The sequence below is a fragment of the Muntiacus reevesi genome, chromosome 3, assembly GCF_963930625.1.
Source record: "Muntiacus reevesi chromosome 3, mMunRee1.1, whole genome shotgun sequence".
In the NCBI taxonomy this organism is placed as follows: domain Eukaryota; kingdom Metazoa; phylum Chordata; class Mammalia; order Artiodactyla; family Cervidae; genus Muntiacus; species Muntiacus reevesi.
This window is the reverse complement of record NC_089251.1, coordinates 150,373,791-150,398,773: the sequence shown is the minus strand read 5'-3', so window position 1 is coordinate 150,398,773 and position 24,983 is coordinate 150,373,791. Positions and strand designations below refer to the sequence as shown.

Below are 24,983 nucleotides of genomic sequence, written 5' to 3'. Positions count from 1 at the left end.
AATTTTTCTGGCTTTAAATACTTAAGTGACAAAACTAATAGATCTTTATGAATTTTCTGTGAAGCCAAATATTAATCTCTGAAGAGTTTACGTCTTTTGGCTACTGGTATATCAAGGGCTTCCCTGGTGGCTCGGTGGTAAAGAATTTGACTGCTAATGAGGAGACTCGGGTTCCATCCCTGGGTTGGGAAGATCTCCTAGAGAAGGAAATGCCAAACTGTTCCCCTATTTTTGTGTTTGGTTTTCTTTTCACTATATATACAGACTTTCTGAGTGGTTTCAAATCCCACCCCCCAGCTCAAATCATCCTCCTGAGTTCCAGATGGTATCTTACTGCCAACTAATCATCTATATTTAGAGACCTTGCAAATACCTCCAAACACATGATGAAAGCGTAAGTGTTGGAGTCATTCTTACTCATTGTATCTCCCCAATCTGCTCCTTGCCCTAAGTTCTCTGTTTAGTTGGATCCACCATCCACTTGGCTGTCCAGGACTGCACCCTAGATAATTTTCTGGACTCACCTGTTGTCTTCACTTCACTTGGTCAGTCAGCATATCCTGACAGTCTTCTGCTTATTTTTCTGCATTCCCATTGTCATTACTTTAGAGCCAGCTTTCATTGTTTTACACTCTGGTTACTGCAACGGCTACTAAACTGATCTCCCTGTCTTTATGGAGCCTTTGTCAAAGTAATCTAACAAACAGCTTTGTCCCTTTGCCTCTCCAGCTTGAAATCCCTCAGAAACTCATCATTACCTGTGTATTGAGTAAAATGTGACCTCATTTACCATTGCATGTGATTGTGGACTAGTTTTCCATGATTTAGTTTCAAGTCTATAAAACATGATCAAAATACTGGCGTTCTGCTTATTTCTGCAAAATACAGACTAAAAAAAATTTTTTTTTAATGAAAATTTCTCAGGAGAAAAAATAACATGTGATTTCAATGTAGTTGTAAGTTATTAACATCTTAGTTATGTTATGTGAACTTTTTGTCTTTAGTTTCTAGAGACGACATCATTTCCAAGTTGGTTGAAGAAAATAAGGTAAGTTTAGAGATTTAGAGTACAGAGGTTTTCTTTCATCTCTTCATTAAGTAATATTTCCTCATTCATGCTGGTTTATAGTCCTTCTGATTCTTCTAAAATCTTTATTAAAAGTTTCAGTGTATATGAGTTTATATCCAGAACTGTTATCAACTGGATATTATGAAATAAATTATTTCAACCCCTTGTAAAAGAATGAAACTAGAACACTTTCTAACACCATACACAAAAATAAACTCAAAATGGATTAAAGATCTAAATGTAAGACCAGAAACTATAAAACTATTTTTGTTGATGGCTGCTCAACATCATGAATGTATGTACCTAATACTGCTGAACTAAACAAACTTAATACGTAAATATTTTAAAGTGAACTGTACACTTTAAAATGGTAAAAATGAGTATAGTTCCCTGTGCTATGTATATAGTAGGTCATTTTTGGTTGTTATTTTATGTTAATCCCAACCTCCTAATTTATCCCTCCCCACCCTTCCCCCTATAAAGGAAAACAATCTGAAAAAGAATGTATATATTATATATATTCTTATTATATATGTATATATTATTGTGTACATAATATATGTACCTTATATATACATATGTTAATATATAATTTATTATGCACATATACAGAATATATCTTAATATAAAATATATATTATGTGTATATAATGTATTAATATAATATATATAATATATAGTAACATATAATGCATATAGAATGTTATATATAGAATTATATATATAATTAACATTTATATACATAATTAGCCATTATATATGTAATATAGAATGTTAATATAAACATTTTTATATAACTGAATATATAACACTTATATGTAACTGAATCACTAAAACTAACAATATTGTAAATCAACTATACTTCAATTTAAAAAAGACATTTCATTAAAAAGATTTTAAAAGTGGTTAAAATGATAAATTTTGTTATGTGTATTTTACTACAATAAAAATAAAAGAAATAAATGTTACTACTTTTATATCTTAAAATATTTCTAAATCAGTCTCATGGTATAGATGTTATATGATGTTTACTTTTCTTGGTGCTTCTTCTGGAAAACTGGAAAAGTGAAGGAAGAGGACTTAGACTTTGTTCATCCCCATTTGACTTAAGTACTGGTTAGGTAAACCACCCCACAACTCACATCTCTATCACCTCCCCTCATCTTAAAGGGAACATTTTTTTTTCACAGAATGAAAGCACTTTCTTCTGCTCCACAGGTATCCCTTGATGAAAATATCTTCCCCTACTTATAATTTGAAAAGATCCTTGCATCTGTTTCTTTGAAATAATAAGATGTTACTGCTACTTGGAAGAAATGTGTATGTAATTAAACTAACAAATATTTAATCTTAGTATAGTTTTCTTGACATATGAATACTAGATAAATACCAAAGTTTGTTTTTTCTAATTCAGATTTCTAGGCAAATTCTTTCTAATTGTAATCCCAGTATGAAAATATTTTTAGCAAATCTTTTTGATAACTTATAAACAGAAGTTTGGGAGTTGAAGATACCAAAATTTTAAAAAGTCCTTTTCTATGTATATCATTAGAACTTGAACTGGTACTGGCCACAGTACAGAACGGGTATTTTGATAGAGGTATATGTAATAACTCTTACACAAAGAAAATGAGAAATTATTTTTTCCCCTGTAGAATATACAGATGTCTTTCAATAAGGAACATGAAGGAAATGCATATTTGAGGTCTGAAATAGTATCTCTTCATGAAGCTTCAGAAAAAGCACAGGTAAATATTCCCATTTCTCTCATGTTTAGACATTAATTTTGTTCAATTAAGTAACCAAGAATAGTCCTGGTTACATAAATTCATACCATTGCCATCATCTAAAATTTTTATTTCCTTAAGATTTGTTTCATTTATGAAGCATCATCAAGTTAACTCCCAATTCCCATTTAGGAATTCTCTAAATTCCTATGATACATAGGTATCTGAGATACACTGTTACATCATACACTAGTCTATACTTGTGTGCTGACTAATTTACCCATTAAATATATACCTTTTATTTCCCCCATTGAACTTCTAAGCAGTTCAGTGCCAAGGGCTCTGTTTTATTCTTTCTTTGTGTCTTCTTTGTCAAAGCACAGTAAGAAGCTAATAAGTAATTGCTGATACTGAAGGTGTATGGATCATTTAATGTGGGGTGGTGGTCCCCACGTTCAGCTAATGTTTTGTGCATGTGCATGCGTATGGAGAGGAGTCACCACTGATATAGGAAACCGTGTTGTTTCTCATAGGGCCCGATGAAATAGTGTTGATCAACTGAAAGAACTCTTTGTTAGTACAACTTGATGTTTCACTGTTAGGATCATAGTGTCGCTATGCTCTTTATGATAAAGAAAATACAAAATGTGTTCTTTCATAAAATAGTGACAACAATAACTACTAATGTGTTCAGTCACAAAGTCATCTCTGACTCTTTGTGACCCCATGGATTGCAGCACCCCAGGCTTCCCTGTCCTTTGCTATCTCCTGAAATTTGCTCAAACTCATGTCCGTTGAGTCAGTGATGCCATCCAGCCATCTCATCCTCTGGCATCCCCTTTTTCTCCTGCCCTCAATCTTTCCCAGCATCAGGGTCTTTTCCAATGAGTCGGCTCTTTGCATCAGGTGGCCACAATATTGGAGCTTCAGCTTCAGCATCAGTCCTCCAGTGACTATTCAGGGCTGGTTTCCTTTAGGATTGACTGGTTTGATCTTGCTGTCCAATGCACTGTCAAGAGTCTTCTTCAGAACCACAGTTTAAAAGCATCAATTCTTAAGTGCTTAGCCTTTTTTATGCTCCAGCTCTCTACTACTATTCTTACTATAAATGATAGTTAAGATTTACCGAACCCATACTGTATACTGTGTTACTAACAAATTGTAGTCCTCTCAATAGCTCTACTATAGAAACTATTATTTTTCTCACTTTAAAGGAAAGAAAGCTGATATGCAGAGAGGTTTAATAATATAACTAATATGTGACACAGTTGGAATTGGAGCCCAGCAATCTAACTCTAAAGAAAATTAGCTATTTCTTTTCAAAGAGTAAGAGTTCTTCTCTGTCTCACCTCTCAAGTGTTACTCAATGAATAGTTTGTACGTCTGGGTATAACTTTAAAATGTTCCTTACTGTATTTCTGTCTGCTTTGCTATACATACTACTTATTATCCTGTCCACATAGTCCTTCATCTATCTCTCCTTTCTTGTTACTAATTTTTGAGGGTTTTATTAATTCTTCAGTTATTTGCCCAATCCTTAAAGAACTTGTATATTAAAACATAAGATCCTTACCAAATATACTTTACAAAAATAACTGAGAATTAAGATAAATATTTTCCAGAGGAATACAATTTAAAAAATACCAAAAGGACAAAAGAATTATAAGCTAACTACATGTTTAATAGATGTGTTGCAGAAAAGACTTCTGTTTCATTTTGCAAGATTAATCCTGTGAAATGGTACAGTCATCTGTATTTTACTTTTTTGAATACTGTAATTGGTGATGAAGGAGCTTAGCTATTTTATATTATCAGCTAAACAATTCTAAAAACTCATCATGCAATTTTGGGAATGGATTTGTATAACATTGGCCATGCATCTACATTGTAAATCCCATTCTGTAGATATCTTGCTCCGATTGACCAGCGTGCAAAATGCAAAAGAACAAAAGATTGGTACACTGCCAAATGCTTCAGTTGTTCTACCAAATCAATAAATTTCTCCTTTTAATTTAGAATTATTTAGGATGGTGATTCCAAATATTTGAAAGTATTTTATAATTAAATATCCATTGGGTTAAAGTTCACATAAAGGGTAAAATAATACCATGAAATACTATATAATTGTTAAAAATAATGATGCATAAGTAAAAAGAATTATTTATTGGAGAGATCTGTGATTTGCTATATATGTTGTCTTAGATTTTGAATGACCAACTGACCAGAAAGTGTTCAGAATTGAGCAACATGCTTCAGACTGTTAAAATGGAAAATACCAGAATCATTGCTGACCACCAAGCCATTCTGCAGGTACTCATTTTTATTTTTTTCACAATAGTAAAAGATGCTTATTAGTTTCCATAATCAATAGCCAGACAAAAAATGTAATTACAATTGCAAGCCATAATGGAAACATGATTAACCTAACAATATAAAACAATTACATACAATTTGGGGGAGTCAAGCAGAGTTACATGCACATGTTTTCTTCCACCCAGTGTCCTTTGGTTAGTGCATTTAATCCATTTTTGTTGAAGGTAATTATGGATATGTATGATCCTCTTACCACTTTCTCACTTGTTTGGGGTTTATTTTCTGTAGATCTTTTCCTTCTCTTGTGTTTCCTGCCTGCAGAAGTTCCTTTAGCATGTGTTGTAAAGCTTGTTTGGTGGCGTTGAATTCTCTTAACTTTTGCTTGTCTGGAAAACTTTTGGTTTCTCCATCAAATCTGAGAGTCTTGCTGGGTGGAGTATTCTTGGTTGTAGGTTCTTCAGTTTCATGACTTTAAATATATTGTGGCATTCCCTTCTGGTTTCTAGAGCTTCTGTTGGGAAATCAGCTGATAATCTGATGGGAGTTCCCTTGTATGTTATTTGTTGTTCTTCCCTTGTTGTTTCTAATATTTTATCTTTGTCTTAAATTTTTATCAGTTTGATTACTATGTGTCGTGGTATGTTCCTCCCTGCGTTTATCCTGATGGGGACTCTCTGTGCTTCCTGGACTTGATTGACTATTTCCTTTCTTGTGTTAGGGAAAATTTCAGCTATTATTGCTTCAGATATTTTCTCAGGTCCTTTCTCTCTCTGTTAGTGCATTTAATGTTGTCCCAGAGGTCTCTTAGGCTGTCTTCATTTTTTCTTTCATTCTTTTTTCTATATTCTGTGCTGCAGCACTGATTTCCACTATTCTGTCCTCCAAGTCATTTATCCATTCTTCTGCCTGTTACTCTGCTATTGATTCCTTCAAGTATGTTTTCGTTTCTGTCTGTCTCTTCTTTAGTTCTTTTAGGTCTTTACTAAACATTTCTTGCATCTTCTCCATTGTTTTCCTGATATCCTGGATCATCATCACTATCATTGTTCTCAATTCTTTTTCTGGAAGGTTGCCTAACTCCATTTTATTTAGTTGTTTTTCTGCCATTTTATCTTGTCCCTTCATCTGGAACGTAGCTTTCTGCTTTTTTAGTTAAATCAGTTAATTCTGATTAACTTTCTGTAATACGACTTTTTTTCTAGCTGATGTGGGCTTGTGGTTCTTCTTGCTTCTTCAATCTGCCCTCTGATGGAGGAGGCTAAGAGACTTGTTAAGCTTGATGATAGGAGGGACTATGTCTTGATCTGGTAAATGGGGCCATGCTAAGTTCAGTTCAGTCGTTCAGTCATGTCCAACTCTTTGTGACCCCATCCAGCACGCCAGGCTTCCCTGTCCATCACCAACTCCTAGAGCTTGTTCAAACTCATGTCCGTTGAGTCAGTGATGCCATCCAACCATTTCATCCTCTATTGTCCCCTTCTCCTCCCACCTTCAATCTTTCCCAGCATTAGGGTCTTTTCCAATGAGTCAGTTCTTCACATCAGGTGGCCAAACTATTGGAGTTTCAGCTTCAGCATCAGTCCTTCCAGTGAATGTTCAGGATTGATTTCCTTTGGAATTGACTGGTTTGATCTCCTTGCAGTCCAAGGTACTCTCAAGAGTCTTCTCCAACACCACAGTTCAAAAGCATCAATTTTTCCAGCACTTGGCTTTCTGTATAGTCCAACTCTCACATCCATACATGACTACTGGAGAAAACATAGCTTTGACTAGATGGACCTTTGTCGGCAGTGTAATGTCTCTGCTGTTTATTATGCTGTAAGGTTGATCATAACTTTTCTTCCAAGGAGCAAGCATCTTTTAATTTCATGGCTGCAGTCACCATCTGCATTGATTTTGGAGCCCCCCAAAATAAACTCACTGTTTCCACATGTATTTGCCGTGAAGTCATGGGACCATATGTGAAGATCTTAGTTTTCTGAATGTTGAGTTTTAAGCCATATTTTTTCACTCTCCTCTTTCACAAGAGGCTCTTTAGTTCTTCACTTTCTGCCAGAAGGGTGGTGTCATCTGCATATCTGAGGTTATTGATATTTCTCCCGGCAATCTTGATTCCAGCTTGTGCTTCTCTCAGCCCAGTGTTTCTCATGATGTACTCTGCATATAAGTTAAATAAGCAGGGTGACAATATATAGCCTTGATGTATTCCTTTCCCAATTGGAACCAGTCTGTTGTTCCATATCTGGTTCTAACTGTTGCTTCTTGATCTTCACACGGATTTCTCAAGAGGCAGGTCAGGTGGTCTGGTATTCCCATCTCTTGAAGAATTTTCCACAGTTAATTGTGATCCACACAGTCAAAGGCTTTGGTGTAGTCAATAAAGGCAGAAGTAGATGTTTTCCTGGAACTCTCTTGCCTTTTCTATAATCCAATGGATGCTGGAAATCTGATCTCTGGTTCATCTGCCTTTTCGAAATCCAGCTTGAACATCTCTAAGTTCATGGTTCATGTACTGTTGAATTCTGGTTTGGAGAATTTTGAGCTTTACTTTACTAGCGTGTGAGATGAGTGCAATTGTGCAGTAGTTTGAACATTCTTTGGCATTGCCTTTCTTTGGGATTGGAATGAAAACCGAACTTTTCCAGTCCTGTGGCCACTGCTGAGTTTTCCAAATTTGCTGGCATATTGAGTGCAGCACTTTGACAGCATCATCTTTTAGGATTTGAAGTAGCTCAGCTGGAATTCCATCACCTCCACTAGCTTTACTCATAGTGATGCTTCCTAAGACCCACTTGAATTTGCATTCCAGGATTTCTGGCTCTAGTGAGTGATCACACCATCGTGATTATCTGCGTCATGAAGATCTTTTTTGTATAGTTCTTCTGTGTATTCTTGCCATCTCTTCTTAATATCTTCTGCTTCTGTTAGTTCCATACCATTTCTGTCCTTAATTGTGCCCATCTTTACATGAAATGTTCCCTTGGTATCTCTGATTTTCTTGAAGAAATCTCTGGTCTTTCCATTCTGTTGTTTTCCTCTATTTCTTTGCACTGATCACTGAGGAAGGCTTTCTCATCTCTCCTTGCTATTCTTTGGAACTCTGCATTCAAATGGGAGTATCTTTCCTTTTCTCCTTTGCCTTTCGCTTTTGTTTTCTCAGCTATTTGTAAGGCCTCCTCAGACAACCATTTTGCCTTTTTGCATTTCTTTTTCTTGGGGATGTTCTTAATCACTGCCTCCTTTACAATGTCATGAACCTCCATCCATAGTTCTTCAGTCACTATGTCTGATCTAATTAATCCTTGCATCTGTTTGTCACTTCCACTGTATAATCATAAGGGATTTGATATAGCTCATACCTGAATGGTCTAGAGGTTTTCCCTACTTTCTTCAATTAAGTCTGAATTGTGCAATAAGGAATTCGTAATCTGAGCCACAGTCAGCTTCCCATCTTGTTTTTGCTGACTGTATAGAGCTTCTCCATCTTTGGCTGCAGAGAATATAATCAGTCTGATTTCAATATTGACCATCTGGTGATGTCCATGTGTAGAGTCTTCTCTTGTGTTGTTGAAAGAGGGTGTTTGCTCTGACCAGTGTGTTCTTGTGGCAAAGCTCTATTAGCCTTTGCCCTGCTTCATTCCTTACTCCAAGGCCAAATTTGCCTGTTATTCCAGGTGTTTCTTGACTTCCTACTTTTGCATTCCTGTCCCCTATAATGAAAAGGACATCTTTTTGGGTGTTAGTTCTAAAAAAAGGTCTTGTAGGTCTTCATGAACCATTCAACTTCAGCTTCTTCAGCACTACTGGTCGGGGCATAGGCTTGGATTACTGTGATATTGAATGGCTTTCCTTGGAAACGCACAGAGATCATTCTGTTGTTTTTGAGATTGCATCCAAGTACTGCATTTTAGACTCTTTTGTTGACTATGAGGGCTACTCCATTTCTTCTAAGGGATTCTTGCCCACAGTAGTAGTATAATGGTCATCTGAGTTAAATTCTCTCATTCCAGTCCATTTTAGTTCGCTGATTTCTAAAATGTCAAATGTTAACGTTCACTCTTACCATCTCCTATTTGACCACTTCCAATTTACCTTGATTCATGGACCTAGCATTCCAGGTTCCTATGCGATAGTGCTCTTTATAGCATCAGACTTTGCCTCCATCACCAGTCACATCTGCAAGTGGGCCTTCTTTTTGCTTTGTCTTCGTCTTGTCATTCTTTCTGTAGTTATTTCTCCACTGATCTCCAGTAGCCTATTGGGCACCTACCAACCTGGGGAGTTCATCTTTCAGTGTCCTATCATACTGTTCATGGAGTTCTCCAGGCAAGAATACTGAAGTGGTTTGCTGTTCCCTTCTCTAGTGGACCATGTTTTGTGAGAAATGTGTCTGCTCAGTAAAGCTTTAATCCAGTTATCTTCTGATGGCTGGGGTTGTAGTTTGGCCTGAGGCAACGCAGCCCTGGTGTCTAAGGGTCTATAGTTAGGATTGACAGTGACCTCCAAGGGGGACCTTCCAGGACTGCTGCTTCCAGTGACTCTGTCCCTGCAGTGAGCTGCTGCCAGCCCACACCTCCACAGCAGACCCTCCAACACTAGCAGGTAGTTGTGGTTCAGTCTGTGGGGTCACTGCTCCTTTCCTCTGGGTCTTGGTGTATGTACGATATTGTTTGTGCCCTCCAAGACTGGAGTCTCTGTTTCCTCCCAGTCCTGTGAAGGTCCTATAATCAAATCCCACTGGCCTTTAAGGTCAGATTCCCTGGGGATTCCTAATCCCTTTGTCAGATCTCCAGGCTGGGAACCCTGACGTGGGGTTCAGAACCTTCACAACAGTGGGAGAACTTCTTTGGTATTATTGTTCTCCAGTTTATGGTCGCCCACCTGGTGAGTATGGGATTTGATTTTTATCGTGATTGCCCCCTCCTACCGTCTCGCTGTGGCTTCTTCTTTGTCTTTGGACATGGGGTATCTTGTTTTGGTGGGTTCCAGCATTCTCCTGTAGATAGTTGTTCAACAGCTAGTTGCTATTTTGGTGCTCTCGCAGGAGGAGATGAGTGCATGTCCTCCTACTCTGCCATTTTGAACTGGAAGTTCTGCTCATTCTTTAAGACTTACTGTAATACAGAAGCTTGATCACTCCAATCAGAAAAGATCAGTTTTGTCTTTCAATTTTTACTCCTAGGACCCTAAGCAGACTATAATCACAAGGTTCTCTCGCTCGCTCTTTTTTTTTTTCCAACGTATGTATATACCAAGCATTATGCTAAGGATTACATATATTACCTCCTTTAATCCTAGCAGCTGTTATATAAAGGGATATTTGTCATCCTTATTTTACAGATAATAAAAAAGTTTAGAAAAGTTAATCAACTTGTCCAAAATCACCCAGCTAGTACGTGATGGAGCAGATATAAGTCTAGGTTTGACTGCAGACTTGGTGTTCACTAATTTATGTTGTGTCGCCTTTTTTTCTGCATTCTGTAGTAGCACTTTACGTGTGTGACTCATTTCTTGTACTGCATGTGTTCTTCCTAGGACTCTGTCTTATATGTCTTATTACCCATGGCGCTGAGCGTATCTTGCACCTAACAGATTCTCAATAAATGTTTTTCATTATTTCAAACATTGTGTGTTTACCCCATGTAAGTATTGTTATGATACTAGATCTGGATAGAATTATGGTAGTGAACAAGACAAATCCCTACTTTCATGAAATTTACCACTTAGTAGATTGAATAGTGTGACTTAGATACATACGGTGTCATAAACATTTTAAAACCTTGGAATATGACCCAGGTGAGATCCCATTTTATCAAGTAGAAGGTGTGAGGGTTTGCCTTGTAATCAATATTATTCAAAACAATGTATTTTAAAGTATGTTTGCAAAAGTAATTATTAGCATGTACTCTATTTATAAAAGCTTTATAAATTGTGGTTAGAGGGAGTATGCATGAAAATGGTGAGCCAGAGAAAAATTAATTATGCAAAAACAGTTACAGACTTCTGCTGTCACAGTATCTGAGCACAGTTTGAGATACTGTCAAAAGAATTTACACTAAACTGTGAAACATGATTGTCCCTGGAGAGTGGAATTATTTGGAAGAGGTGTGGAGGAGTTAGAGGTGGAAGACTTTTTTTACTTTATATACATTGATATTGTCTTACTTTTTAAAGTATAGTACCATGTTGAAATTTTAAAGTACCAAAATATACCTAATATAGTTCTATATCCGAAAATTTGTTCATGTTAGGAGTCGTATAAATTTGGAGCAAGCTGGGTAAATGATGCACCTTGAATGTTGGCAAGAAGAGCTGTAAAGTGATAAAATTGTGGTCAAGTCAGGGTAGGGACAAAGAGAAAACTGGACATTAGGATAAATTCTTTCAAAAAGAGGTTTTATTTATATAAATTAAATTTTACTTTTGTAAGTATCAGTATCTTTGATTAGCTATTTAGAATGATATCCTCTCAAATGACTTCTGGCATCTCAGCTTTTAATATTGCTTCTAACAGGAGGAACAGAAAATGATGACACAGACGTTTCAAGAGCAGCACTTGCTGCTGGATGCTGCCCATGCCAGTATCGCAAGTGAGCTGCAGACTGTTCAGAATGAAAAAACACAACTCCAAGTGCACCTGTAAGTAAACTGTAGGCAGCTTCTGTATTTTTCGGTTTTGCACTTGTATTTTGTATCTTAATGCAAATGTTCTGATTCTGCATTTGCTGGGCCAGCCACAAAAATAAAGACTCTGCCCTCACGGAACTAATTTTGTTAAAATGTTTTAGTAATTGCTCTCAGGCAGGAGATACATTCCATAATAACATTTAGTCATAAAGAAGAGCTCTCATTCAGCTTTCATATCTCCTTGTTCTCTTCCTGCAGGGACCATTTAATCCTTGAGCATAACCAGTGTATCCAGAAAGCAGAAGAGGCTGAGAAGAGGGCAACCGTCCAGAAAGAGTTGCTGGAATCCACTATTGCACGATTGCGAGCTGACCTGGAAGCGTCAGTGCAAGAGAAGAAGTCTCTACAGGAGGAGAAAGACAGACTTCAGAAAGAGGTAGGTGGAGGCAGATTTGTTACCTCCTGGTTGTGGGTGGTGATCTTGTTTTAAAATTGTATTTTAAGTGCAAAAGACAAGAAAAGAAATACAACCCAGATGGAGTTTGTCTGAGTTACCCATGAAAGAAGTCTTTGGGTGGGTAATCTATGTCTTTTAGCCATGTGAGTAGTCACTGCCAAATAGTATACCCTTACACAGCATTAGTGAACGTTAACTAACCATTCACACATCCTCCTGTTAGTTAAGGGGTCAGATTTTAAAAATCCATTTTCCCCAGTGGGAGTGGGACAGTGTAGCAGAAACAGTGTAAGGGAAAACAGCCCTGTCTTCCTAGTCGGGAAGGAACTAGCAGTCTGACATGCAGACGTGTCTTTCTAATTTCAGGGCTGTTTGTGAAGTCTCCTGCTTCAGAGACTCCCTGAGTGGCCCCTTTTCTGAGAGGATGTGCTATCTCTGCAGTGTAGGTATTAACTCACATGCAGGGTGTGTCTGCTATAGTTAGAGCCTGTCAACTGTTTAAAAGACTGGTCTCCTTTTCTTCCCCCCCTTCTTGTGCAGGTTAATAAAACAGAGAAAGAAGTAGCAGAGGAAAAATGCAACTTGGAAAAAGAATTATGTAAAAGCAAGGTATTCCACATTTTCTTTCTTTTTGTGTCATTATGTTTTATTTCCTTCTGTATTGTTGCCTGCTGTATCAGCTTATCTTAGTGAGGAGATGGGTTATATTGTTGAATAGCAAAATGTAGGGGAGGAGAGAAGCTGCGAAGCTGGATGCCCTCAGAGCACTTCAGTCACTTCAGCATAAGGCTGCTTCTGGGAAAGGTTTGTTTGTTGAGCGGCTTGTGTTTGCCAGTGAGTCATCACTGCCTCTGACCCTAGTGTTCACCAAGCAGTTTAGCTAGAAAGACTCCCAAGTGTGAGCTCATGGGCCTGTGGGAAGCAGAGAGATGATTGCTGACAGTGCTTTTTTTTTTTTTTTTTTTCCAGCAGATTACAGCCTATGGGCCAAATTCAGCACACTGTTTTTTGTTGTTTTTTTTTTTTTATTAGTTGGAGCTGACAGTGCTTTTTAAAAAAAAAAAATAAATAAAGCTAATTTAGGCTTCTTATTAGTTCTTGCAGTTTTGTGAGATACCCCTTTCTAGGCTCTATAAAGGTAGAATGGCCAGAGAAATGAATACAGTCCTTATTGAAATAGAGAAAAAAAAAAAAAAAAACAACTTTAAAACATTGCTGTTTGCATTTCAGAATTTAAGAGAGTAAGGATTATGTATCATTGTCATCTGGAGTATATCTGGAACACCAAGGACTGTTAGGCCGCCCTGCTCAGTAAAACCAGCAACAGGTGTCAGAGAGAGCCATCAAGCCTTGACTGTTCGGCTTCTGGCTCAACTAAATAGCATCCGTATCACCTACCATATATGTGAACTTCTTTAGAAAATCATTGTATTTCTCTTGGGCCATGCTGGGTCTCGGCTGCCATGCAGGCTTTTCTCTAGCTGTGGTTGCTTGGTGGCTGCTCCCTCATCGGGCGCGCGGGCTTCCCACTGCAGTGGCTTCTCCCCCGCAGAGCACAGGCTCCAGGCACACGGGCTTCGGTAGGGGTAGCCCCCGGGCCCTAAGGCACAGGCTCCAGGCACATGGGCTTCGGTAGGGGTAGCCCCTGGGCCCTAGGGCACAGGTTCAGTAGTTGGGGAACACAGGCGTAGTTGCTCTGCAGCATGTGGGATCTTCACAGACTGGAGATTGAACCTGCGTCTCCCACATTGGCAGGTGGATTCTTGACCACTGAGCCACCAGGGAAGACCCATCTATGTGAACTTTTAGTTTAAGAACTACAGAGAGAAAAAAAGCTAAATTCTGTACGGGAGCTCCAAGACAGTTCACCAAGCTGGCAGTACCTTCTGTGGTATACTCACTCACGTCCAGTGATTCAAAAACAGTCCCCCTAAAAGACCTTTAAATAAAGCTCACTTCCTGTGGCTAGGATTTTGCTGGTATCAGTGTGGCCTCAATATGCTTTTTAAAATTTGGAAAATTGGTGGATACTATTAATTCATTAATACTTTTTGCTTTAAAATGCTAGTGAATATTTCGTGGCTATGATGATTGGCTATTTATGATTACAACACAGCATTATTATTTTGCTTGTCTGATTTCATTTGTCCTAATGTAGACTGAGTATATGTTCATGGGACTGAAAGATACTATACTTGCTTGTCTGCTGTTGTTCCCTCAGCGAATCATGTCCAACTCTTTGCAACTCCATGAACTGCAGCATGCCAGGCTTCCCTGTCTCACCATCTCCTGGAGATTGCCCAAGTTCATGTCCATTGAATCGGTGATGCCATCCAACCATCTCATCCTCTGTTGTCCTATTCGCCTTCTTTCCTTCAATCTTTCCTAGTATTAGGTATTTTCCAGAGTCAGCTGTTGGCATCAAGTGGCCAAAGTATTAGAGCTTCAGTATCAGTCCTTCCAAAGAGTATTTAGGGTTAATTCCCTTTAAAATTGACTGGTTTGATCTCCTTGATGTCCAAAGGGACTCTTCAAGAGTCTTTTCCAGCACCATGGTTCAAAAGCATCAATTCTTCGGCACTCTGCCCTCTTTTGGATTTCCCTCATAGCTCAGTTGGTAAAGAATCTGCCTGCAATGCAGGAGACCCAGGTTTGATTCCTGGGTCTGGAAGATCCCCTGGAGAAAGAAATGGCAGCCCACCCCAGTATTCTTGCATGGAGAATCCCATGCACAGAGGAAGGGTATAGCCCATGGAGTCTCAAGAGTAGGACATGACTTAGCGACTGAACCATCACCACTGCCTTCTTTATGGTTCAGCTCTCGCAAGCCTATGTGACTACTGGAAAGATCATAGCCTTACCTATATGGACCTTTGTTGGCAAAGTGATGTCTTTGCTTTTTAACACACTGTCTAGGTTTGTCATAGCTTTCCTGCCAAGAAGCAGTGGCCTTCTGATTTCATGGGTGCTTTCACCATCCACAGTGATTTTAGAACCGCAAAAGAGGAAATCTTTCACTGCTTCCACCTTTTCCCCTTCTGTTTCCATGAAGTGATGGGACTGGATGCCATGATCTTAGTTTTTTTAATGTTGACTTTTAAGCCAGCTTTTTCACTCTCCTCTTTCACCCTAATCAAGAGGCTCATTAGTTTTCCTTCACTTTCTGTCATTAGAGTGGCATCATCTACATATCTGAGGTTGTTGATATTTCTCCTGGTAATCTTGATTCCAGCTTGTAACTCATCCAGCCTGTCATAACTTATATATGATGTGCTCTGTGTATAAGTTAAATAGACAGGGTGACAATAAATAGCCTTGTTATATTCATTTCTCAATCCTGAACAAGTCAGTTGTTCCATATAGGGTTCTAGTTGTTGCTTCTTGGCCCACTTACAGGTTTCTCAGGAGACAGGTAAGAAGGTCTGGTATTTCCATCTCATTAAGAGTTTTCCACAGTTTGTTATGATTCACATAGTCAAAGGCTTTAGCGTATTCAGTGAAACAGAACTAGATGTTTTTCTGAAATTTCCTTGCTTTCTTGATGATTCAGCAGTTTGATCTCTGGTCCCTCTGCCTTTTCTAAGCCCAACTTTAACACCTGGAAGTTCTCAGTTCCCATAATGCTGAAGTCTTACGTGAATGATTTGGAGAATAACCTTACTAACATGGGAGATGAGTGCAGTTGTCCAGTGGTGTGAACACTCTTTAATATTGCCCTTCTTGGAAATTAGGATGACAGTTGACCTTTTGCAGTCCTATTGCCACTGCTGAGTTTTCCAAAGTTGCTAGCATATTGAGTGCAGCACTTTCACAGCATCATCTTTTAGGATTTGAAGTAGCTCAACTGGAATTCCATCACCTCCACTAGCTTTGTTCGCAGTGATACTTCTTAAGGTTCACTTGACTTCACATTCCAGATGTCTGGCTCTAGGTGAGTGATCACACCATTGTGATTATCTGGGTCGTGAAGATTTCTTTTGTACAGTTCTTCTGTGTATTCTTGCCACCTCTTCTTAATATCTTCTGCTTCTGTTAGGTCCATACCATTTCTATCCTTAATTGTGCCCATTTTTGCATAAAATATTCCCTTGGTATCTCTAATTTTCTTGACGATATCTCTGGTCTTTCCCATTCTATTGTTTTCCTCTATTTCTTTGCATTGGTCACTGAGGAAGGCTTTCTTATCTCTCCTTGCTATTCTTTGAAACTCTACATTCAGATGGGTATATCTTTCCTTTTCTCCTCTGCCTTTCATTTCTCTTCTTTTCTTAGCTATTTGTAAGGTCTCCTCAGACAACCATTTTGCCTTCTTGCCTTTCTTTTTCTTGGGGATGGTCTTGATCACTGCTTTCTGTACAATATCACAAACCTCCATCCATAATTCCTCAAGTACTCTGCCTTTCAGATCTAATCCTTTGAATCTGTTTGTCACTTCCACTGTATAATCATAAGGGATTTGATTTAGGTCATATCTGAATTGTCCAACGGTTTTCTCTACTTTCTTCAATTTAAGTCTGAATTTGCCAATGAGTTCATGATCAGAGTCACAGTCAGCTCCTGGTCTTGTTTTTGCTGACTGTATAGAGCTTCTCCATCTTTGGCTGCAAATAATATAATCAATCTGATTTTGGTATTGACCATCTGGTGATGTGCATGTGTAGTCTTCTCTTGCGTTGTTGGAAGAGGGTGTTTGCCATACCAATCCGTTCTCATGGCAAAGCTCTGTTAGCCTTTGCCCTGCTTCATTCTGTACTCCAAGGCCAAATTCACCTTTTACTCCAGGTATCTCTTGGCTTCCTATTTTGCATTCCAATCCCCTATGATGAAAATAACATCTTTTTTTAGTGTTAGTTCTAGAAGGTCTTGTAGGTCTTCATAGAACCATTCAGCTTCTCAGTATTGGTGCTTGGGGCATCAACTGGGATTACTGTGATATTGAATGGCTTTCCTTGGAAACGCACAGAGATCATTCTGTCATTTTTGAGGTTGCACCCAAGTACTGCATTTTGGACTCTCTTGTTGACTATGATGGCTACTCCATTTCTTCTAAGGGATTCTTGCCCACAGTAGTAGATATAATGGTCATTGAATTAAATTCGCCATTTGGGTCCATTTTAGTTCACCGATTCCTCGAATGTTGATGTTCACTCTTACCATCTCCTGTTTAACCACTTCCAATTTACCTTGATTCGTGGACCTAACATTCCAGGTTCCTATGCAGTATTGTTCTTCACAGCATCGGACTTTACTTCCATCACCAGTCACATCCACAGCTGAGCGTTCTTTTCACTTTGTCTTCTTCTCTTCCTTCTTTCTGGAGTTATTTCTCCACTGATCTCCAGTAGCATATTGGGCATCTACCAACCTGGGGAGTTCCTCTTTCAGTGTCCTATCTTTTTGCCTTTTCATACTGTTTTTCATCCTTTTTGCCTTTTCATACTGTTCTTCATACTTTTTGCCTTTTCATACTGTTCTTCATACTTTTTGCCTTTTCATACTGTTCATGGGATTCTCAAGGCAAGAATACTGAAGTAGTTTGCCATTCCCTTCTCTAATGGACATTTTGTCAGAACTCTCCACCATGTCCGTCTTGGGTGGCCCTCCATGGCATGGCTCATAGTTTCATTGAGTTAGACAAGGCTGTGGTCTAAGCTTGGTTCAGTTCAGTTTAGTTGCTCAGTTATGTCCAACGCTTAGCAGCCCCATGGACTGCAGCATGCCAGGCCTCCCTGTCTATCACCAACTCCCGGAATCTACTCAAACTCATGTCCGTTGGTCGGTGATGCCCTCCAACCATCTTATCCTCTGTTGTCCCCTTCTCCACCTGCCCTCAGTCTTTCCCAGCATCAGGATCTTTTCAAATGAGTCAGCTCTTCGCATCAGGTGGCCAAAGTACTGGAGTTTCAGCTTCAACATCAGTCCTTCCAATGAACACCCAGGACTGATTTTCTTTAGGATGGACTGGTTGGATCTCCTTGCAGTCCAAGGGACTCTCAAGAGTCTTCTCCAACACCACGGTTCAGAAGTATCAATTCTTCGGTGCTCAGCTTTCTTTACAGTCCATCTCTCACATCCATACACGACCACTGGAAAAATCATAATCTTGACTAGATGGACCTTTGTTGGCAATGTAATGTCTCTGCTTTTTAATATGCTATCTAGGTTGGTCATAACTTTCCTTCCAAGGAGTAAGCGTCTTTAAATTTCATGGCTGCAGTCACCATCTCAGTGATTTTGGAGCCCAAAAAAATAAAGTCAGCCACTGTTTCCACTGTTTCCCCATCTATTTGCCATGAAGTGATGGGACCAGATGCCATGACCTTAGTTTTCTGAATGTTGAGCTTTAAGCCAACTTTTTCACTCTCCTCTTTCACTTTCATCAAGAGGCCCTTTAGTTCTTACTTTCTTCCATAAGGGTGGTGTCATCTGCATATCTGAGGTTATTGATATTTCTCCCGGCAATCTTGATTCCAACTTGTGCTTCCTCCAGCCCAGCATTTCTCATGATGTACTCCGCATAAGTTAAATAAGCAGGGTGACAATATACAGCCTTGACATACTCCTTTTCCTATTTGGAACCAGTCTGTTGTTCCATGTCCAGTTCTAACTGTTGCTTCCTGACCTGCATACAGATTTCTCAAGAGGCAAGTCAGGTGGTGTGATATTCCCATCTGTTGAAGAATTTTCCATGGTTTGTTGTGATCCACGCAGTCAAAGGCATTGGCATAGGCAGTAAAGCAGAAATAGATGTTTTCCTGGAACTCTCTTCCTTTTTTGTTGATCCAGCAGATGTTGGCAATTTGATATCTGGTTCCTCTGCCTTTTCGAAATCCAGCTGGAACATCTGGAAGGTCACCGTTCACGTGTTGCTGAAGCCTGGCTTGGAGAATTTTGAGCATTACATTGCTAGCATGTGAGATGAGTGCAATTGTGTGGTAGTTTGAGCATTCTTTGGCATTGCCTTTCTTTGAGATTGGAATGAAAACTGACCTTTTCCAGTCCTGTGGTCACTGCTGAGTTTTCCAAAGTTGCTGGCATATTGAGTGCAGCACTTTCACAGCATCATCTTTTAGGATTTGAAGTAGCTCAACTGGAATTCCATCACCTCTACTAGCTTTGTTTGTAGTGATGCTTCCTAAAACCCACTTGAATTTGCATTTCAGGATGTCTGGCTCTAGGTGAGTGATCACACCATTGTGATTATCTGGGTCATGAAGATCTTTTTTGTATAGAGGTGATGGGCTCCAAAATCACTGTAGATGGTGACTGCAGCCATGAAATTAAAAGACGCTTGCTCCTTGGAAGAAAACTATGACCAATCTAGACAGCATATTAAAAAGCAGAGACATTACATTGCCAACAAAGGTTCGTCTAGTCAAGGCTATGATTTTTCCAGTGGTCATGTATGGATGTGAGATTTGGACCATAAAGAAAGCTGAGGTGAGGAATTGATGCTTTTGAACTGTAGTGTTGGAGAAGACTCTTGAGAGTCCCTTGGACTGTAAGGAGATCCAACCAGTCAAATCCTAAAGGAAATCAATCCTGAATATTCACTAGAAGGACTGATGTTGAAGCTGAAACTCCAATACTTTGGCCACCTCATGCGAAGAACTTACTCATTAGAAAAGACCCTGATGCTGGGAAAGATTGAAGGTAGGAGAAGAAGGGGATGACAGCGGATGAGATGGTTGGATGGCGTCACTGACTCCATGCACATGAGTTTGAGTAAGCTCCGGGTGTTGTTAATGGACAGGGAGGCCTGGCGTGCTGCATTCCATGGGATCACAAAGAGTCGGAAATGACTGGACTGAACTGAACTGACGATGAGCTGAACTGAACTGACATCTTTTTTTGGTGTTAGTTTTAGGAGGTCTTCTAGGCCTCACTGATGATCAGCTTAAATTCACCTGTTCCTGTCCATTTTAGTTCACTGATTCCTAAGATGTCAGTGTTTACTCTTGCCAATCCTTTGGCTTGACCACGTCCAATTTACCCTGATTCATGGATCTAACATTCCAGATTTCTGTGCAATACTGTTCTTTATAGCATCAGATTTTACTTTTATCACCAGACACACCCACAGTGGATTGTCATTTATGCCTTGGCCCAGCGCTTCATTTTTCCTGGAGCTATTAGTAGTTGTCTTCTGCTCTATCTTTTGGTGTCATATCTTTTTGCCTTTTTATATAGTTCTTGGGATTCTCACAGCTAATGTACTGGAGTGATTTGCCATTCCCTCCTTCAGGGGATCGTATCCTGTCACTCTCCACTATGACCTGTCCATCCTGGGTGGCCCTACACAACATGGCTCATAGCTTAATTGAACTGTACAAGTCCCTTCACCATGACAAGGCAGTGATCCATGAAGGAGTGCTTGCTCATTAGAAAGCTTCTCTTAAGCCAAATGACAGTGCTTCTACAGAGTTCTGTTTTTTGGTCTAACTTGATATTTTTTAGATGTGTGTTCATTGTAATGGTATGCTTTCTTAAGTTAGGCTTATTGAGTTATAATTTACAGAGTGAAATTCACCCTTTTTGTGTGTGTGTGTAAATTCTGTGAGCTTTGACAGTCATGTAATCACCACAACAATCAAAGGTGTATAGAGCGTTCCTACTATACTGTCATCCCAGAAAGTTCCCTTGCGCCCTTTAGTAATCAACCTCTTCCTCCATCACCATCCCCTAGCAACCACTGATCTCTTTCTTTATCCCTGTAGTTACATCTTTTCCAGAATATCATATAAATGGAATCATACAGTATATAGCATTTTAAGTCTGGCTTCTTTTATTTAGCATAAAGCATTTGAGATTCATACAGGTGTATATCAGTAGTTTATGTTCCATTATATCACAGGTTTATCACAGTTTCTTTACCCATTCGTCAACTGAAGAATATTTGGGCTGTTTCAGATTTTGGCAGTTATGAAAGTAGCCTGTATAAATATTGATATGTAAACATAATATTTTTCTCTTGATACATATCAGGAGTTGGGCTTCTAGATCCTGCAATAAATACACATTCCAACTGTTTTCCAGAGGATGTGTGCCATTTTCCATTCCTACTGGTAGTGAGTTCCGGTTTCTCTGCATTCTCACTAGCACTTGGTATTGTCACTTCTTTTAGTTTTCAGCCATTCCATTTGGTGAGTAGGGATACATCCTTGTGCTGTAATTTGCTTTTCTCCAGTGACTAGTAATGTTGAGTGTCCTTTCATGTGCCTATTTGCCATTAACAACTTAGAGAATCTCTTCAGATCTTTTAACCATTTTTAATTCAGTAGATTTCTTACTGATTTTTCAGAGCTTTAAAAAGTCTCATTAGTTCTTATGTAAGTTATTACTGTTTGCACATAAACAAACTTTGTATGTGCTCTATTTTTTCTTCGATTTCATGCCTTTTTATGATATCTTAAAAAAGCAGAAGTTTTATATTTTCAGTCCAGTTTATTAATTTTTCAAATTTTATGGAGAATACTTTGTGTGTCATATCTAAGAAGTTTTTGCCTAATCTAAGATCGTATAGACTTTCTTCTTTGTTTTCCTCTGGAAGTTTTTTGGCTTTATGTATGATATTGTCTTTGATTCACTTTGAGTTAACTTTTTTGCATCATGCAAGATATAATTCAAGATTCATTTAATTTTAAGTGAATCATCTGATTGCTCTAGTAAGTTTTATTATTGAGATATGATTAATATGCCATAAGTTCACCTTCTTAAAGTACACAATTTAGCAGTTTCTTAGTATATTCACAAGCTTGCACAAAAAACGCCACTCTGTTATTCCAGAACGTTTTTATCAGCTGAGGAAGCACCCGGCGCCTGTAGGAGCCTCCCTCTGCTCACCCCGCCGCCCCGGCCGCTCCTGCTCCGTGTGCCTGTGCGCGTTCAGGTGCTCAGGCGTGCCTGACCCTCTGCAGCCCCGTGGACTGCCGCCTGCCGGGTTCCTCTGCGCAGGGAGTTTTGTCCATTTCCTCCTCCAGGGGATCTTTCTGAACTAGAGATCGAACCCACATCTCCTGCTTCTCCTGCGTTGGCAGGCAGATTCTTTACCACTCAGCCATCTGAGAAGTCCATTTTACTTTATACAACAATGAGTTTGTCTATTCTGGACGTGTCATATCAAACAATATATGGCCTTTTGGTTTGGCTTCTTAGCATGATGATTTCAAAGTTTGTCCATTTGGTAGTATATATAATATATATATATTTCATTTTTTTATGACTGAATCATTTTTCATGAATATACCACACTTCTTTTATCCATTTATCAGTTGATAGACGCTTAGACTTTTTTCACTTTTTTGGCTATTAAGAATAACGCTATGAATATTTGTGTACAATTGTTTTTGTGAGCATGTGTTTTCAGTTATATAGGAATAGAACTACTGGGCCATGTGATAACTGTCATTTGGAGAAACTGCCAAACTGTTTTACAAGTAAGGTTGCTGCACTATCTTACAACCCCACTAGCATTGTAGGAAGATTTCACTATCTACATCCTCACCTAAACTTTTGGCCACTTTAAAAAAATTATGCCCATCCTAGTAGGTGTGAAATATCTCATTGTGTTCCTGTTTATTTGAAAAATTCGTCTGTTTAAAAGTGACCATAGTATAAAATCATTAAAAATGAACAGTTTCAGTGGCATTTAGTACATCCACAGTATTCTGCAACTACCACATCTGTCTAGTTTCAAAACATTGCATCACCCCAAAAGGAAACTCCAAACCCCAGTCACTCCTCACTCCCTCCTTCCCCTGCCCCTTACAACCACCAGTCTGCATTCTGTCTCTATGGATTTAATTTCTATGAATGTTTCATATGAATATAATCATAGAATATGTCATCTTTTGTATCTGACTACTTTCACCTAGAATAATAGTATTTAAGGTTCATCCATGTTTCTGCATGTATCAGTACTTAACTCCTTTTTATGGGTGAGTAATATTGTGTGTGTGTGTATACCACAGTTTGTTTATTTGTTGATGGATATTTGCATTATTTCTTCCTTTTGGCTTTTGTGATTAAATGCACATATCTTTTCGTACTATGGTTTTGTCTGGATATATGCCCAGGAGTGGGATTGCTGTATCATATGGTAGTTCTATTTGTAGATTTTTAAGGAACTTCAAATTGCCAACATCCACTGGATCATCAAAAAAGCAAGAGATTTCCAGAAAAACATGTTTCTGCTTTATTGCCTATGCCAAAGCCTTTGATTGTGTGGATCACAATAAACTGTGGAAAATTCTTCAAGAAATGGGAACACCAGAACACCTGACCTGCCTCTTGAGAAATCTGTATGCAGGTCAGGAGGCAAAGTTAGAACTGGACATGGAACAACTGACTGGTTCCAAATAGGAAAAGGAGTACATCAAGGCTGTATATTGTCACCCTGCTTATTGACTTATATGCAGAGTACATCATGAGAGGTACTGGACTGGATGAAGCACAAGCTGGAATCAAGATTGCGGGAGAAATATCAATAACCTCAGATATACAGATGACACCACCCTTATGGCAGAAAGTGAAGAAGAACTAAAGGGCCTCTTGGTGAAAGTGAAAGAGGAGAGTGAAAAAGTTGGCTTAAAACTCAACATTCAGATAACAAAGATCATGGTATCCGGTCCCATCACTTCATGGCAAAGAGATGGGGAAACAGTGGCTGACTTTATTTTTTTGAGCTCCAAAATCACTGCAGATGGTGATTGCAGCCATGAAATTAAAAGACACTTACTCCTTGGAAGAAAAGTTATGACCAACCTAGACAGCATATGAAAAAGCAGAGACATTACTTTGCCGACAAAGGTCTGTCTAGTCAAGACTATGGTTTTTCCAGTAGTCATGTATGGATGTGAGAGATGGACTGTAAAGAAAGCTGAGTGCTGAAGAATTGATGCTTTTGAACTGTGGTGTTGGAGAAGACTCTTGAGAGTCTCTTGGACTGCAAGGAGATCCAACCAGTCCATCCTGGGGGAAATCAGTGCTGAGTATTCATTGGAAGGACTGATGTTGAAGCTGAAACTCCAGTACTTTGGGCACCTGATGCGAAGAGCTGACTCATTTGAAAAGACCCTGATGCTGGGAAAGACTGAGGGCAGGTGGAGAAGGGGACAACAGAGGATGAGATGGTTGGAGGGCATCACCGACCAACAGACATGAGTTTGAGTAGATTCCGGGAGTTGGTGATAGACAGGGAGGCCTGGCGTGCTGCAGTCCATGGGGTCACAAAGAGTTAGTCAGACATGACTGAACAACTGAACTGAACTGATATTCCTCACAGTGGCTGTACCAACTTACATTCCTACCAGTAGTGTGGGAGGGTCCCCTTTCCTCCACACTCTCTCCAGCATTTATTGTTTAGACTGTTGATGATGGTCGTTCTGACTGGTATGAGATGATAATCTCGTATTTCGATTTGCATTTCTCTAGCAATAGCCATGTTGAGCATTTTTTCCTGTGCCTTTTAGCCATCTGAATGTGTTCTTTGAAGAAATGTCTGTTTAGGTTTTCTCATTTTTTTATTAGATTGCTCTTTTGATATTGAGCCACATGAGCTATTTGTAAATTCTGAGGACTAATCTCTTGTTAGTTGCATTGTTTGCAAATATTTTCTCCCATTCTCTGAGTTCTTTTCTTTCTGTTTATGGTTTCCTTTGCTATGCTAAAGTTTTTGAGTTAAATTAGGTCCCGTTTGTATATTTTTGTTTTTTTAATTTATTTTACTTGGAGGATAATTACTTTAGTTTCAATTACTCTAGACTTCCTTGATGGCTCAGACAGCAAAGTG

The 24,983-nt window shown here is 38.9% G+C and overlaps 1 protein-coding gene across 2 annotated transcripts in view; it reads left to right on the top strand.

Moving 5' to 3' along the window:
• Positions 1-24,983, top strand: part of CCDC150 (coiled-coil domain containing 150) — a 92,538-nt gene that overhangs the window by 20,933 nt on the left and 46,622 nt on the right. For both annotated transcript variants that reach the window (XM_065930914.1, XM_065930913.1), the window contains exons 8-13: positions 1,005-1,048; positions 2,725-2,817; positions 4,999-5,106; positions 11,624-11,748; positions 11,995-12,172; positions 12,734-12,802. In XM_065930914.1, the coding sequence (XP_065786986.1) occupies positions 1,005-1,048; positions 2,725-2,817; positions 4,999-5,106; positions 11,624-11,748; positions 11,995-12,172; positions 12,734-12,802 (617 nt within the window). The remainder of the gene's footprint in view (positions 1-1,004; positions 1,049-2,724; positions 2,818-4,998; positions 5,107-11,623; positions 11,749-11,994; positions 12,173-12,733; positions 12,803-24,983) is intronic.